At 38.2% G+C, this 16,959-nt stretch overlaps 1 protein-coding gene across 1 annotated transcript; it reads right to left on the bottom strand.

Annotated features, from left to right (window-relative positions):
* Positions 1-1,859: 1,859 nt before the first annotated feature.
* gpr20 (G protein-coupled receptor 20) lies at positions 1,860-8,662 on the bottom strand. Its single transcript, XM_047360756.1, has 7 exons — positions 8,649-8,662; positions 8,006-8,261; positions 3,509-3,775; positions 3,152-3,396; positions 2,910-2,994; positions 2,293-2,418; positions 1,860-2,131 (listed from the first exon to the last, which is right to left on the bottom strand). Exons 1-7 carry the CDS (start codon positions 8,660-8,662, stop codon positions 1,937-1,939), a joined length of 1,188 nt encoding a protein of 395 aa, XP_047216712.1. The 3' UTR covers positions 1,860-1,936.
* Positions 8,663-16,959: the final 8,297 nt, after the last annotated feature.

Raw genomic sequence — 16,959 nt, 5'->3', positions numbered from 1 at the left:
ATGTGAGATCTTGTTCTTTAGGTCATGATCCATATGTCATGAACTAAAGCCTGGAATGTTGATGGACTGATAAATTGAGAACCTTGCCTTTTGACTCAGATGATAAAACAGAACCTAATAACTATTTAATAAACAGTAGAAAAAAGTGAAAACATTCATTGTATGAAACATGTCACGATCTTTAAAAACAAAGTCCAATGTAATTCTAAGCTGCACAACAGCAGATATTATTCCCTAATGATTTGTAAGCCATATATAAATGCGCTTGACTACTGCAAGCTGACTGTTTTTCTATAATGTAAGAAGTTGATCTAAGTGACTCTGAAGATTAATGATCAATACATAAAAGAATCCAAGGTATCAAGATGCTTGATCTTAATCATTTTCACAGGTGTTTTTCATTGGGGCCGGAGGTCGGAGCGGGGTTCGGTGTCTGGGCCGGGGTTGTTCAGGTTTGGGTGATGCCAGCACTAGTCTGGGCTGGTGTGGTCTGCCTGTCTCCACCCCGGAAGGAAGGGGACCACCTCCTGGGTTCAGGAACTAGTTGACCCTCTGGGGTATTGGTACCTGGACCTCAGAGTACAGAGCATGTATGGGGGCGTGTGAAGGAGTGTACCCCGTCCATTTTTGTGTGTCGTTTATGTTGGGTGCGTGTGTTTTTATGTGTAGGCATGAGGGCGGGAATGTGTGATTGTGACTGTGTGCGCATCTTTTTGTGTCAGGTTGAGTCTTGGGCTGCTCCCTCTCCTGGATCAGCTTGGGCCCTCCATCAAATGTGGGGCCTATTTCCTACCCGCCACACTACCTGCCGGTGGCCGGTATCTCTGCCCGCTGGTGTATTGGTGGTTCTCGGTGTCTGGGGCTGGGTGCTTTGGTGTGTGCCGGCTCACTCACAGTGGCCGCTTGCCAGGGCCTGGGCCCCCTGGCTTTATCAGGCCTCCGCTTGGGGGGATGATGTGCCCCAGGGTCTCGGATCTATGGGTCCATGGCTGGATCTGCTGCTGCGAAGACGGCTGCTGGTGGGGCCTGTGAGCTCATCACTCCAGCTCCCTGGGGCTTCTCCACCGTGGCTGCTGGGTGGTTCCCCAAGGGCTCTCCTCTGCTCTTCTCTGGGGGGGTAGCGGTAGTCCCAGCGGTGGTGCTCCTGGGGTTCCCATGCTCTAGGGGTCCTTTGGATGTCTATAGCTTAGATCTCCTCCGTGTCTTTGTCTCGTGTAGGGGGGCAGGTCTGTGGCTCTTCACACTCGCTGTTGCATATTTTTATGGAGAAACCATAAGCACACTCACACTTACAACCACAGGTGTTTGGATTCAGGTGTTAACAGATACACAGATGTTCTATATTGCACTGCAGTTACCTCCAAATACATCTTGCATTCATTAGTAGCGTGCACCTTTCAGTAACATTGCTGTTGTTATATATGTTTCTGCAATTGTATTCTTTCTCTCCTTCTCTCCCTTTTCCCTTTTTGCCCGACCTTTGTCTCTTTCTTGCTTCTTTTTTTTCTTTTTGTTTCTGTCTCCGTGTCCATTGCAACTGAGATGATCCCAAAGCAGTTTCCAATAAAGTTTTTTTTTTTTATATATGCTGTGCTAACATTTATTGTTACGTGGTAAATCTTACCATTTAAGATCGAAAAACATTTATATAGTACTATTTAGTACTGTTTAAATAGCTCTGTTTAAGGGTTTAAACATGCACTTGCTTAGGAAGCATTTAGCAAAAGAAATACAAAGCAAATACATTTTTATTTTTGAATGGCAATGATGTTTAACTAAAGACGCTTCAATCAGACTGTGTATCCTGTAATTAATTCATGATATAAAGGAATGTCTTTAAGTCTTTACTTATTGAAGCTGTTTTCACTGGTATGAAGTTTTCAGAAACCAGTCATGTCTGTCAAAATAAAGCCAATCATCTCTTGTTAGAACAGTTTTATGGTGTGTGATTGTTCTCCATAACGTCCCTCTGTCGTGCGCTGGGAATCCTGGTCATCCTGATCATCCTGATCCTGTTATTGGTGATGGCGTTAACTGTCCTTCCAGAGGCCTTGGAGCTGTGCTGCATACTGACAATGTCACCACTGGTTTGCTCTGGCTCGGCACGACGGAAAAGATGTTTCATTGTGGCCTGGGGACAGTAAAAGTGGTAAATAATTTAGCAAGAATTCAAGTGAATGACTGATTCGCCGGTAGATAACTTGGGATTTGAAGCAAGGATATGAGATGTGCAGTTTTCAAGGTGGATATAGTAAGTGAGGAAGAGTGGCAAGACAGAACCTTGATACTCACCTTGAAATTATTTGTAACAAAGCAGTAGACAACAGGATCCATACAGCTGTTCAAGCTGCTTAGAGTGACTGTTAAGTGGTACACGATCACTTGATGGGGCATGTCAGGGTAGAAATACAACAAAACCTACAAAACAAAAATACATTCCCATTTAGACAGAATACAGTTCTGGTCACAAGCTGTAATACTTCAATCGTTGGGAGCCTGTTGCAGAGATACTACAGATTTTTGTGCCTGTGGTTCTGGCATAATCGTAACCACATACTTGACACCTTCTTCAGTTCATTTAAAGATAAGTATATCTGAATTGGTATCCATGTAGTGCTTAAGGCTTCATACAACCTTAGGCTAGTCTTGCTGTTATGGTAATGAGCCTTTTCATACAGTGTATGTAAATATCAGGTTTCATCTACATACATACTGTACTTAAGCCTGTTTGTAGACCCTGTTTGATCCTGTGTGATGCATAATTAAATGCCTAAAAGTGACATTACATCAATGCGAAGTATAAGTGAATGGCAACGTCTGATGGATGGATGGATGGACGGACGGACGGACGGACGGATGGATGGATGGATCAGGAATCATGGATGGATGGATTTGTGTCTGTGACTCACCTGTCTGATGTGAAATGGAGTGAAGCAGACAGTGAAGATGATCAGCACAGTCGTCAGCAGCTGAACGGCCCTTCTCCTTCTCTTCCTTAGAAACACAATCAGAAACGTGATGACCTAAAGTCTATGCAATTTCAAAGCTTCAGAAGTAAGTTATTCCTGAGGCTTTTTTTACTCGTTTTAATTAACTTGGGTAATTCGGTAGATAAAGCTCAGATTTCCTCTATACTTCAGCTGCCTTTTACCTGCTCTGCTGCATGAGGCGACGATCCGTTAGGGCCCACATAATGCGCAGAGTGAAGACCACAATGATGATGAGGGGCAAAAAGAACTCAGTGATTGTGAGGAAAAGAAGCTTTGAGATGCAGCAGCCTGTATGCTGGAAAGCAGTGGAGAGAAAGGAGTATGTGACCACGATTGCAAACAGCCAGACAGTAATGCACACCACCTTGGCTACGCTGGAGCTCCTCCAACGACGGGAAGCTTCAACCTGAAAAGACAAAAGCAAGAAAATTTGAACATCTAGATTTGGGATCAGAAGGTTATTTTTTAGAACATTGACTGAGACAAATGTTTGAGTCTAACAACTGGCAATTACTCACCTGCACAATAGCAAGGTAACGGTCGACACATATGCAGGTTAAAAATAAGATGCTGCAGTACATGTTCACAAAGTAACTGAAGATGTGCATATAGGAGCAGGTGAGACAAGCTCCTCCGCTGTAGTAGAGCAAGATGCGAGTTGGCAGAGATAGATTCACCAAGAGGTCCGTCACTGCCAGGTTGATGGTGTAGATCACCGAGGTTGTCTTTTGCTTCGTACGGTAACAAAAAACGTAAAGTGCAACTGTGTTGAGCACCATGCCCACCTGGAAAAACAAAAGAAGGACATACAGTGCCTTACACCACTGATTCCCAACCTTATTTGACTTGTGTAACCCCTGAGCCATTTTATTATACCATGGGTACCCTCTCAGTCAAATATGTTAACAAAAATAGAATGTACAACAGCTGATTATTAAGTGAAAATTATTCAAACTCCTTAACTTGAACATTTAGTTTTTAGGCATTTTATTCTCTTCAGCTCAAATTAAACATAAATATAACTCTGTTGCCGTGAAAGTGAGTAAGTAATCTGAATAAACACAAAATCAACATAAATAATAAACCTGCCTTCTGTTATAACAAAAACTGGAGCTCTTTTGAACAAGTCCCCAATAAACAGACATTTAAACTTAAAAAATCCGGAACAGAACATTTAACAAAAATAATATTCAGACTCACTCTATCAGCTCAACATTGTTTTCATCCTTTAACTTTCCTAATAAAACCTCCTAATAAAGCATCACACATACAGGAATTATCCCTACTAACTGATGATATTTACCCATGATCTTGGAAATAAAATATCAAATGTTTCCACGTACCCCCTGCAATGCGTTCACATATTACTACAGATACGACGAGTTTGTCATATTACAACTGCAAACTTCAGTTCACTTTATAAGGATTTTATGTGACACAGCAACATAAAACAGTACATTTGTGAAGTGGTTTTGATATTTTTTACAAATAAAAAAAATAAATAAATAAACAAATGTTTAAAATAATGCTTTGTTTTCAGCCCACTGAATCATTTTTCCTCAAACAACCTTTCCATTTAGTTACAGGTGCAAGCTGTAAGTCATTGGGGATTTGACTATACCTTCTTTGCACTTGTACTTTGGCCATTCTTCATTGCAAAATAACTAAAGCAAAGTCAGATTCAGTGGAAAGTCTGTCAACGTCAATTTTAGGTCTTAATACAGATTTGTATTTGGATGTACAGTACAAACCAAAAGTTTGGACACACCTTCTCATTCAAAGAGTTGTCTTTATTTTCATGACTATGAATATTGTAGCTTCACACTGAAGGCATCAAAACTATGAATTAACTCATGTGGTATTATATACTGAACAAAAAAGTGTGAAACAACTGAAAATATGTCTTATATTGTAGGTTCTTCAAAGTAGCCACCTTTTGCTTTGATTACTGCTCCACACACTCTTGGCATTCTGTTGATGAGTTTCAAGAGGTAGGCACCTGAAATGGTTTTCCAACAGTCTTGAAGGAGTTCCCAGAGATGCTTAGCCCTTGTTGGCCCTTTTGCCTTCACTCTGCGGTCCAGCTTACCCCAAACCATCTCAATTGGGTTCAGGTCCGGTGACTGTGGAGGCCAGGTCCTCTGGCGCAGCACCCCATTACTTTCCTTCTTGGTCAAATAGCCCTTACACAGCCTGGAGGTGTGTTTGGGGTCATTGTCCCGTTGAAGAATAAACGATGGTCCAACTAAACGCAAACCGGATGGAATAGCATGTTGCTGCAAGATGCTGTGGTAGCCATGCTGGTTCAGTATGTCTTCAATTTTGAATAAATCCCCAACAGTATCACCAGCAAAGCACCCCCACACCATCACACCTCCTCCTCCATGCTTCACGGTGGGCATGTAGAGTCCATCCGTTCACTTCTTCTGCGCCGCACAAAGACACGGTGGTTGGAACCAAAGATCTCAAACTTGGACTCATCAGACCAAAGCACAGATTTCCACTGGTCTAATGTCCATTCCTTGTGTTCTTTAGCCCAAACAAGTCTCTTCTGCTTGTTGCCTGTCCTCAGCAGTGGTTTCCTAGCAGCTATTTTACCATGAAGGCCTGATTCACACAGTCTCCTCTTAACAGTTGTTCTAGAGATGTGTCTGCTGCTAGAACTCTGTGTGGCATTGACCTTTTTTCTAATCTGAGCTGCTGTTAACCTGCGATTTCTGAGGCTGGTGACTCGGATGAACTTATCGTCCGCAGCAGAGGTGACTCTTGGTCTTCCTTTCCTGGGGCGGTCCTCATGTGAGCCAGTTTCTTTGTAGCACTTGATGGTTTTTGTGACTGCACTTGGGGACACTTTCAAAGTTTTCCCAATTGTTCGGACTGACTTCATTTCTTAAAGTAATGATGGCCACTCGTTTTTCTTTACTTAGCTGCTTTTTTCTTGCCATAATACAAATGCTAACAGTCTATTCAGTAGGACTATCAGCTGTGTACTGTGCCCACCTACTGCACAACACAACTGATGGTCCCAACCCCATTTATAAGACTTGAAATTCCACTTATTAAACCTGACAGGGCACACCTGTGAAGTGAAAACCATTTCAGGTGACTACCTCTTGAAGCTCATCAACCGAATGCCAAGAGTGTGCGTAGCAGTAATCAAAGCAAAAGGTAGCTACATTGAAGAACCTAGAATATAAGACATCTTTTCAGTTGTTTCACACTTTTTTGTTCAGTATATAATTCCACATGTGTTACTTCATAGTTTTGATGCCTTCAGTGTGGAGCTACAATATTCATAGTCATGAAAATTAAGACAACTCTTTGAATGAGAAGGTGTGTCCAAAGTTTTGGTCTGTACTGTAAATCTGGACATTGAAGGCATCATTTTAACACACGAATATGCCTTGATCTAAACAATCCCAGTGTAGCTCTTAGTGGATGTTGAGGGTTGTTGTCCTGCCTGAAGGCTAACCTCAAGACCAGTCTTTGCATATTCTAGCAGTTTTTTTTTCCCGGATTATCTTCTGATTACTTACACCCACCAACTCTAACCAACCTACTAAATGCATCTCAACAGAATGATGATGCAACATCCCGTTTCACCACGTTGCTTCTCTGAATAATGCTCTCCTTGTACACGTGATGTCTTGGTAGGTTTGTCATTATGCCTTACTCCCATTTTCAGATGATAGATTGAACAGTGTTCTTTGAGATCTCCAAAGCTTGAAATGTTACTTTATAACCTAACTTTGCCGTAAACATCTACACAACTCCATCCCCCACCTGTCTGCTGTGTTCTATGGAAGTAAATATGTGCCATCAGGATTTGAATAAAAAATGCCTCTGAAATTTGAATGTTGTATATTAGTGCTTACTTTTTCAGTGTTAAAATAAATTCAGAATATATTTTTAACCTAAAAAAAAATTCAGTGCCATTATTTGTACATGAAAAACAAATTCAGCATCATTATTTGTACATGGTTGCAATTTTCATTTGTTAAAAAAATTCACATTACTATTTCAAAGTGATCAAATTTTCAATATACCTATTTTATTTTTCAAAGTAAAAAAATTCAGCATATAAAAAATTCAACTTTTCAAAATTCAAATACAATAGTTTCACTGTCCTCAAATTCAACTTGCTCAAATTTGCTGTCTCAAATTCAGCGTCTAAAAATTCTCTGTAAAAATGGCAAGGTTACTTCAGGTCACAGACATTAGCAATGGATGTCAAATTCCAACACCCTGCCAACCACATGACGCAACCGTCAAATTGAAGAAATACCAGCATCACCGAGGCTGGCGACCATGGAGGTGAACGCAAACCCTACGGTGAGTTTAATGCTTTCATATTTCTGTAGTATATTTTATTTTGCGCATGAAGTTTGATACATTATCTTAAAGCTTGATTTAAAACACGGGTTTGGGCCGTTGGTTTAGACGCTGAATTTGAGACAGCGAATTTGAGCAAGTTGAATTTGAGGACAGTGAAACTATTGTATTTGAATTTTGAAAAGTTGAATTTTTTGTATGCTGAATGTTTTAACTCTGAAAAATTAAATGGAAAAAATAGGTATATTGAAAATTTGATCACTTTGAAATAGTAATGTGAATTTTTTTAACAAATGAAAATTGCAACCATGTACAAATAATAACACTGAATTTTTTTTTAGGTTAAAAATATATTCTGAATTTATTTTAACACTGAAAAGGGAAGCACTAATATACAACATTCAAATTTCAGAGGCTTTTTTTATTCAAATCCTGATGGCACATATTTACTTCCATAGTGTTCTTTTGTCTTCATGATGCCATTTGTACACTAAGGCTCTGTAAAGGTTGTTGGTTGCACTAGATTTCATTTAGTATCACTTTGAACCTGATTTGTATTTAATATGAGTAAATATCTGAAAAGTGTGGTGTACATTTCTATTCAATGGCAAAACATGAAAGAGTTCAATACTTTTGCAGTGATAGAAATGAGCTAGTAAAGAAATTTTGTTAAAACCTCCTACCAGGAATATGACAGAGTTTATGACCATCAGTGCAATCCAGAGGCTGTAGAAGTCATTGTAGAGTCCTTCATCTAAATGTGCCAGTCTTTCAAGATATGCTCCCATACCACTCCTGTTAGCTGGACTGGCTGTTATAGGGAGGGTGGAAAATGAGGTGTTGATACAAAGCCAGGATTTAGTTATGTTGCAGTTCATCATGTTGGTGAATATCCACATTGACAAGACAGGCTTAAGATGATGGTAGAGACGATGGTGGCTTAGTTATAAAGTGGAAACTGTGAAAGAAAAAACATTAAATAGAATTAGATGTAAATAAGCTGCCTGAATGTTTTTTTCATATTTCAATCATTTTCTTAAAACCCTCGAAGTAGTGGAGCCAACGTCTCAGTGGTTATTCATCTATGTCACACTACTTTACATTTAAATTCTTTTTTAAGCTTAACATTTTTACAAGTGATCAAACTAACTTTACAGTGTAACTGCTGCTCTGTTGCTCTTATAATAAACCTGTTTCCTACAGCTTGTTATAAAAGTATTCACATTTTGTCACACTGCAACCACAAACTTCAATGTGTTTTATATGATGAACTGTCTTTTCTAGGTATACTGAACACTCAAAGTGCTTTATACTAGAGCCACCCACAAATGTGCACTCATTCCTACACCAATACACAGATTGGTAGGCAACATGAGGTTAATTGCCTTGCCAGGGGGCACATCAATATGTGGCAGGAGGAAGCTGGAATTAAACTCACAACCTTCAGATTGCAAGACGACTACTCTTCCCACTGAGCCGCAGTCACCCTTGTGTCTATCCTATACCTAAATTAAACTGCCATCTAGTCTGGCAGAACTATGGCTAAAAAGAAAATAATCTCTACATGTGCCAAGCTGGTAGAATTAACCCCCAAAGGCTTGCGGTTGTAATCACAGTGAAAGGTGATTCAGAGTATTGGCTCAACGGGGCTGAATGCATAGCACATTTTCAGATTTTTATCTGTACCTTAAACTTCCCAATTTGTAGTGATTACATGCAAACAAAATACATGAAAGTGTGTATGAATACTTTTGCAAGGTAGTGTCATTTTCAATTCTGTATCTCTAGATGTGCAGAAGAGCAGGAATAGCTTTTTCTTCCTTCCTCTGCCTTGACGTGTTTTTCTCTCTGTGTTTGACCTCAGAATGCTTGTTGTTATTGGCACATCCGCACTGACAGAACCACTTTAAAACCAATATTTGAGCTATTTGGTGAAGCTATTTATAATATAAATAAATTATTGGCATGGGGCATATTTATTTACATTTATCAGCAGAAAGACAAACAGTATAGTGTCAGATTCCTATGAAAAGAAAACCAGCTACTGAATTGTAGGTATTTGTGTGGTTTTACCTAACTTAAAGTAACTCAGAAACATCTTACTCCGTTCTTTAAGAGCTGCTATGAGCTGGGATAATTCAGCCTGGATCTCAAGCTGGACTGTGTGTCTATTTTCCTTGAAGAAAGATGATAAATTGTTCTCGCAGCTGAAATAAACCAAATGCAATTGAATAGAATTTGTTTGTGTGTTGACAGGATATTTGCAGCTTCATGGTTTGTGCCACATAATTTGATTGGTTAGGATATTAGTTTGCAATAATTCAGTGGAAGGTCATGGTTGAGACCTGTGCAACCTCCAGTACAATGTTGCTGTCAGGATCTGCGAAAACATGTTTTTATACTGTGCCTTTTATTGTGCCACGGATGTTATTTTATAAAGTAAAAGTACAGAATACAACACCCAACAACAATGATGATGACTTCTATAAAGCAAGACAAAATAAACAACATATGTCCATATGTTACATGAAGACATTTAGCAGTCTCACAGTTTTGTAACAAGGTCATTGTCAATAAAAACAAAATAGTAATTTTCAAGGTTTTTAATGTTTCATAAGTTAATAATTTAACTATCAGGATTAAACTGTCAGGTATGGATATTAAACAGCCGAGCATCAGATAGAAAGCTTTCAAACAGGAACAAGTTTTAGCAGAAAATCTGCTGTGACGAGAAAAAATTAACACTAATTTATGTGTTACTTCTAATTTCTTCATAAATGTCAACCAAAAACCAGCAGGAGGCCACCACGTGCCATGTTCCTGCATAACAAATGGGGTTTAATTGCTCATGTGAACCAGAGAGAGGACAGTTCAAGATGCTCAGTGTGATTAGTTTTGTATGCTCTTTACACAACAATCAGCAAAATATCATCCAGCTGATAAAAATATGGTTTACTTAGGCTAATGAGAATTAAATGCTCAGCTGAGTGTGAGGCATGAATAATGTGATGCATTATGAGAAACAAAACTAGCCCATCCACAGTACATTAGCACCAATGAACGAAATTAATGGGACTCCTACAGTAACATCCCCACATATTAGTCAGCATTTAGTAGAATTAACTCATTATCATTAACACAGCTAACAAATGTTAAGATAATTGATTTGGCAAATGCAATTTAAGCCATCTGTGTCCTGTAAAGTAACAACAATAATCAAAAATGGAACTTTGTAGGAGTTTTCAGTGATATAGACGCCTAGAAGAGATGGATGATGATGGTTATAAAACAATAAATTTGTAATTTTTTCAGAAACATACAAGGTATATTTTAGATCTAGAAGAAAACGTGTATTTACAAGAAAAAAAGTGTATATGTTAAACAAGTCTCACCTTTATATACATATAGCAAATTGTGAAACTATGCATACCCCTTTAACTTTATATATTGTTTGCTTCAGAATTCAACATATTGTATTGGGATTCATGTGGCAAACCAAAACAATGTTATTTAACTGGGGAATGGAAAATGTCTCACACAGATTTCAAACTTTTTTTTAACAAATAAAAACTGAAAAAGGGTGGCATGCATAGTTATTCAATCCCCTTACGCTAATGCACCTAAATAAAATACAGTTTAACCAAATGTCTGCCAATCTCAACAAGTTATTGAAAATGGTCAACCTGTTATTATTTTCTGTATATATACAGAAATTCTCTGAAGGCCTCCCGGGTTTGTTAGAGAAGTGAGCAAACATCATCATGAAGACCAATGAACAAGCAGGCAGGTCAGGAAGAGAGGTGTGGAGAGGTTTAAAGCAGTTACTTTATAAAACAATATCCCAAGCCTTGAACATTTCACAAATCTCTGTTTGACCCAATATCTGAAAATGGAAATAGTTTGGCACAACTGTAAACCTAACAAGTCATGGTTAACCATCTAAAACTGAAGGCAGGGAAGGAGAGCATTATTAGTAAGGCAGCTAAGTGGCCAATAGTAGCTCTGGAGAGGCTGCAGAGATACACAGTTCAGGTGAAAGAAAAGGTGACCAGACCACTTATCAGTCCTGCACTTCAAAAGTATTGCCTTTATGTAAGAATGGTACGAAGAGAACCGTTGTTATAAAACAGCTGGAGGAAACCAAAGGCAACATGAGGAAGAAGTTGTTCTGATCAGATTAGATCAAAAGGAACCTTCTAATATTTTAAATAACTCTGAAAAGTTAATCTTTACCATCAAACATTGTGATGTCAGCATCATGTTGTGGGGATGTCTCTCTACAAAGAGACTGGTTAGAGTTGATGGGAAGATGGATGGGGCTAAATGAAGGGTAATCCTAAAAGAAAACCTGCTAGATCCTGCAAAACACTTGCGAAGGGGTAAAAGTCAATTTTCCACCAGGCCCATGACCTTAAACCTACAACCAGAGCTGCAATAGAGATGTTTAGATCAAAGTCCAGATCTAAATCTAAGTTACAATCTGCTGCAAGACTTTAACAACAATTTTCACAGATGCTTTCCATCCAATATGACTAAGCTTGAGCTGTTTTATACAGTAAGAATAGGAAAAAAGTTTTAGTGTTTTAATGTGGAAAGTCAGTGGTGACCTACCACAAAGACTTGCTGCTGTAACTGCAACAAAAGGTGTGTCTACAAATTATTGGCTCAGGAATTATTCAATGCTTTATATTGGTCTACCACAAAATACCAATAAAAACATTGAACTTTGTGGTTGTAGTGTCAATAAAGATGAAAATGTTTAAGGGGTAGGAGTTTTCATGCAAATGCTGTAGATATGTTGTGGTATAAGGAATAACTTTCTTTCTGTAATTATATTTTGGTGCAACAATTTTATTTTATAAGTGGCATTAACCAAAAACTGCATTTCAGATGCATTTTGTCTCCTCTAAAATTTGTTGAACATGGGAAACATAACTGACTGGGCCCATTATAGACAGGCACAAATCTGTTGCAAAATACCCTATAAAAAGATCATGGTAATTCTCTGTCCTTGACAATAACATTGTGGGAAGGCACAAATCAGGAAAGGGTATGAACTCATTGCTAAAGGACTGAGTGTTCCCACAGGAGCACGGTAGTCTTAAAAATAAATTGAGTTTCCAGCTAAATTGAGTAACTTAGGAAGAGACACAGAGAACTGAGAGCAAATGGCAACGCTACTACAAAAAAATCTTTGCAGAGATGAGTGACAAGCAAAAGAAAAGGTCTACAGTTGTCCATTACTTAGGCTTTTCATACTAGTGAAAGAGCGAAAATTCTGAATGAATGACAAATAACAACCTGTGGGATCACAAAAAATATCAACAAAAGCTCCAAACGTTGCACTTGAGGCACAGTGGTGGGAACATCTTGCTCCAGAGCTTGTTTTTAACATCAGAAGATTAGTCTGAAATGAATGAAAGCTGAATATGACTACTTATTTACTTTAAATTGTTGGAAAAAAGAATCAGCTATATTTTCACTGAGTTGGAGATAGGGGCAATGCAACGGGTTAATGCTGAGGTATAAATGCTTGATGTTTTTGTTTGTATTTTAAAGCACACAGAAATTGTCACAATGCTCACAGAAGGTACTGAATTTCAATTTTCAATGACTTGAACATTAGTCTTCTGAATTCCTTTTCTAAAAATCTCAACTATTTCATTGAATTTAGCAAGAATATGAATTAGGATTGTACCATAAAGAAAACAAATTTCAAGTGCTCTCAAGTACCAAGTCAAAGTAAACCAATAAATAAATAAGTAATAAACAATGCCCATTCAGTCAGTCAGTCAGTCATTTTCTACCGCTTATTCCGTAGTGGGTCGCGGGGAAGCTGGTGCCTATCTCCAGCAGTCTATGGGCGAGAGGCGGGGTACACCCTGGACAGGTCGCTAGTCCATCGCAGGGCAACACACAAACAACCATGCACACACTCATTCATACACCTAAGGGCAATTTATCCCATTCATCAAAATCATATTTATGTCAGCATATAAATCATAGGGACCATATGCTCAGTGGCATCGTATGCAGTTAAAGTCTATTAATGCTAATACAATTTTTTCAGTGAGATGAACGTTTTTGATCAAAGTTCAAGATGGTTACAACTTTGGGAAAGAAGCTGTTCATAAACATTTTCCCTGAAAGCATAATTTCAAACAGGTGGTGGGCAGACTGGGCTGAAACCTGGACAATTTTTTGTGTTTTCTTCAGGCAACTGGAATGAAAGATATCCAGGGTAGGTAACTGTTGATTAATTAATGTTCTGGGATTTTTATTTATTTTTTATTCTCTGTAGATGCGTCTTGCCCCCAGCAGAGCTGCTTCCAGCACCAGACCAAGATGCCATGGGAGAGGATGCTTTCAGTAGTACAGTTGTAGAAAAACTCCAGAAAATTATTCAGATTATTCAGAAAATCAGTCAAATATTAAGACAGAATGATGCCAGAAGCTTGGGAATGGCTACAAAAAGTGCATGGTATGGGTGAAGCCTGTTATTTGGGGTGTTTAAATATTATAGAGCCTGTGTATGTAACTTTGAACCTGTGCGGAAAAGAAAACAAGTTGTATGATTCATTCAGTCCTAGAAAAAGAATGGATAAAAAAAAAAGATTAAAAGCCTAAAATTAATGAAATTCTTTGATTCAAACGGAAAAGACACATACAGCATCCTTAGTTGTATGTAGCTGTCTAATGATACTGAGGTGGAAACGAGAATTTGATTTCTGTTTTTTGTGATTTGTTTTTTATTCCACAGTTTCAAAATTACAAACATAGGCTCTAAAATATTTATACACCCCCCAATTACTGTCCCTTAGCAGTCTTCACCTATGATACTGAGAAGAAAACAGAAGACCTAGGGGCAGATTGGAAATAACAGTCAAAATAAACTCTAGCAGTGCGATAGTTCTGTTTGGATGAATGTTATGACTGCCTGAGAGACAGAAAATGACTGCAAGAATGAGAAAAAGTGTGATATGGCACAGAAATCCGACGTTGATATAATATCATCAGATTAAAGCTTCAACAAGACACCTTAAGGAAAACTGAGCATTTTCTTGTTGCTGTGATTTAAATTTAACTTGAGAGGTTTGACTAAATTATTTCCCATTATAAACATACTCTTTATACCTAAATGACTTCATCCATTTTGATGGTAACTTACCAGCGGATTTCCAAAAAGATGGAGCACCTTTAAGCTCTTCAAAACTTTGTCTTAATGAAGTTGCCTTCTCCTCCCAAGCCAAAAGTCCTTCATCACTGTCCAAGGAATGTCCATTCTAAATTCAGCAGCAATCATACTATTTCACAAAAGCAACGTTTTGTCTTAAAGAGCTCTGCCTTTCAGAGAAAAGTTTATGTAATTTCTCATTGGGTCAGTCACCACTATTTTATCAGGTTTTTGACTCATCCTGGAAAGCTGCAATAAAAAAATTTCCCCATCAAAAATAAAGAAATATAATTTCTATTTTCTCGCTGTTTTACTTTTTGGCATATTAAAAATTCCTGTATTGTTCTGCCTCGGATTCTTGATTTGAGTCAAGCCCATGTCACTGTTATATTTCTATTTTCTTCCATTCCCTCTCATTTTAACATAATGTTTTGTCTCTGGTCTCTCTCAGTGTCCCTGCCTTCCCATTTTTCTCCCTCAAATTCTAGAGCAGCCCTTCATTTGGTGCTGAGAGAGGAAGTCTCTGTACTGTTTACATTCTACAAAGACATGTTCACAATGCATGCACGCACGCACACACGCGCGTACACACACGCACACACAATGTAGTGGGTAACCGTTGTCGGAGTATAGCTCTACAAAAAGAAAAATTATTTATGTCATCGTTAAAAAAGGAGACCGGAAACATGCAAAGATGAAAATGCAACAGATGTTTTTTCAATTAAGTATGAATATGCAGAGTATGTATTTAAAGTCTCGTATTTAATTAAAAGGCACTGGTAATTTGAGTCAAATACAACAAAGAAATAACAGATCAACAATTTATTCCTCCACACAATTTTTTTTAATGTTTTTAGATAGTTGGGGTCCCTTCACATTTTTTGGGATCTCTGGAAAATATGTGGAAAAAGAAATTTTATTGCACTTATAAAATCTGACAGTTATAAAACTACAGAAAACCTATTGGGTAGGGAAAATGTTTGGTGCCACACTGGCATTCCGGACAGTTCATGTACAATTAAAATTAAGCATTTTTAAAAATAACATTTCTTTAAATTGATAGGAACTTTAAAATGAGCAATAAATGATTTGCTGTTTTTCTTGGGTATAATAAATATGACTGCAAACAAAAAAACATTTATTTTAGCCACTTTTCAAAATGGGAAAGACAAGAGAAAATTAATTATTGTAAAGCCAGGTTCAAACTGTGCTATTATTGGCCTTATTGGACAAAATCATTTGATGTGAACGTTTTAAATGGCGTTCTCAGGTTTTCCAGTTACAAAGACACACATATAACAAATATAATGGAGTGTCCAAATTTTGGTTGGAAAAATCCTACAGGGTGACTGCTGCTGCAACCAATATCCTTTTTTGTCAGTAGGTCCCCTTTCCTTCCTCCAGTCTGTCCTTTCAAAATAAGACCTAAAAGTTGCTGTCTGTTCAGACCTTTCTGAGGGGATGCTGCTGCAGCAACAAGTTGTGCAGTTTGCAATCTTCCATTGTGCTGTGTGACAAAAGTTAAAATTATATCAAGCTGGCACTGCGTGACAAGTCCTATATGCTTTCAAATAACACACGACATGTGCCAGGCTCCAGATGGATGTGTGTTCTTTATAAGTGTGGAAGGTTAGATGAGGATATGGTTTATGTGTTTGAGGGCTTGTGTAAGTAAAGAACATAACGTAAGGCTTTTACACTGCCTCTGTAAATAGTCCCTGATTCATCTATCTTGCAGAATGAGACAGATTTGTGTCTCCTGGTTTCCTGGCTACAGGATCATCATTACTCATAACCTGTCAGCGCTTCTGGGAAAGATCCGGAATAACAGATGTCTGGAGAAGATCCATGGATCATCCTGTTAACAAGGAGGGGACATAAAGAAAGACAGGGACAGAAACTGAACAAAGGTAGGGAAACATGCCTGCATGTATGTCTTGATACAGATATGGGAGATGGACATTTACCCCAGATGTTTGTGTTCTTGGAAAGAATGACTGGAAGGATGAATAGAGGAAGTATTTTGGGAATAAGGAGTCTGAGGAACCGGTTACTTGTCCACTTACCTTTCTTTCTGTTAAAAGGATGTCCCTTTTGCAAAAAAAGTGAGCTATAGCATTAAATACAAAGATGTGACACTGAAAGTTTTATTAAATATCTGCCATGTTAGCATTCAGGTTCTAAAACATGTACAGAAATGTCACAATTTTATTTCCAAAATGAGATTAAAGGAAAGACTGATGTATTTCTGAATTTGTAGTAAGAAACCTTTCTGTGCATTGTGCATTTTCATGTCTCCTACATTAGTGAACTGGTCCTTATTAACGACTGTTTAACTGAGTGTCACTTTCATAAAGCACACAGATGTCTGCAGACACTTTGTGGCTTCTCACAGAGTTGCTGTTTAATTATCTGTCAACCTGACAAAGTGCAGGTTTGCAGCTCTGTCCTCACCCCTCGTGA

The sequence above is a fragment of the Girardinichthys multiradiatus genome, chromosome 3 (genome assembly GCF_021462225.1).
Source record: "Girardinichthys multiradiatus isolate DD_20200921_A chromosome 3, DD_fGirMul_XY1, whole genome shotgun sequence".
Taxonomy (NCBI): domain Eukaryota; kingdom Metazoa; phylum Chordata; class Actinopteri; order Cyprinodontiformes; family Goodeidae; genus Girardinichthys; species Girardinichthys multiradiatus.
The sequence above is the reverse complement of the archived record's forward strand: the minus strand, read 5'-3'. Positions and strand labels throughout refer to the sequence as shown.

Excerpts from the sequence above, each read along its gene's own strand:
- gpr20 (XM_047360756.1), bottom strand. Across the intron at positions 3,776-8,005 it reads TAAACTCTGTCATATTCCTG|GTGGGCATGGTGCTCAACAC; the intron begins GTAGGAGGTTTT and ends TTGTTTTTCCAG. Across the intron at positions 3,397-3,508 it reads GTTACCTTGCTATTGTGCAG|GTTGAAGCTTCCCGTCGTTG; the intron begins GTGAGTAATTGC and ends TTGTCTTTTCAG.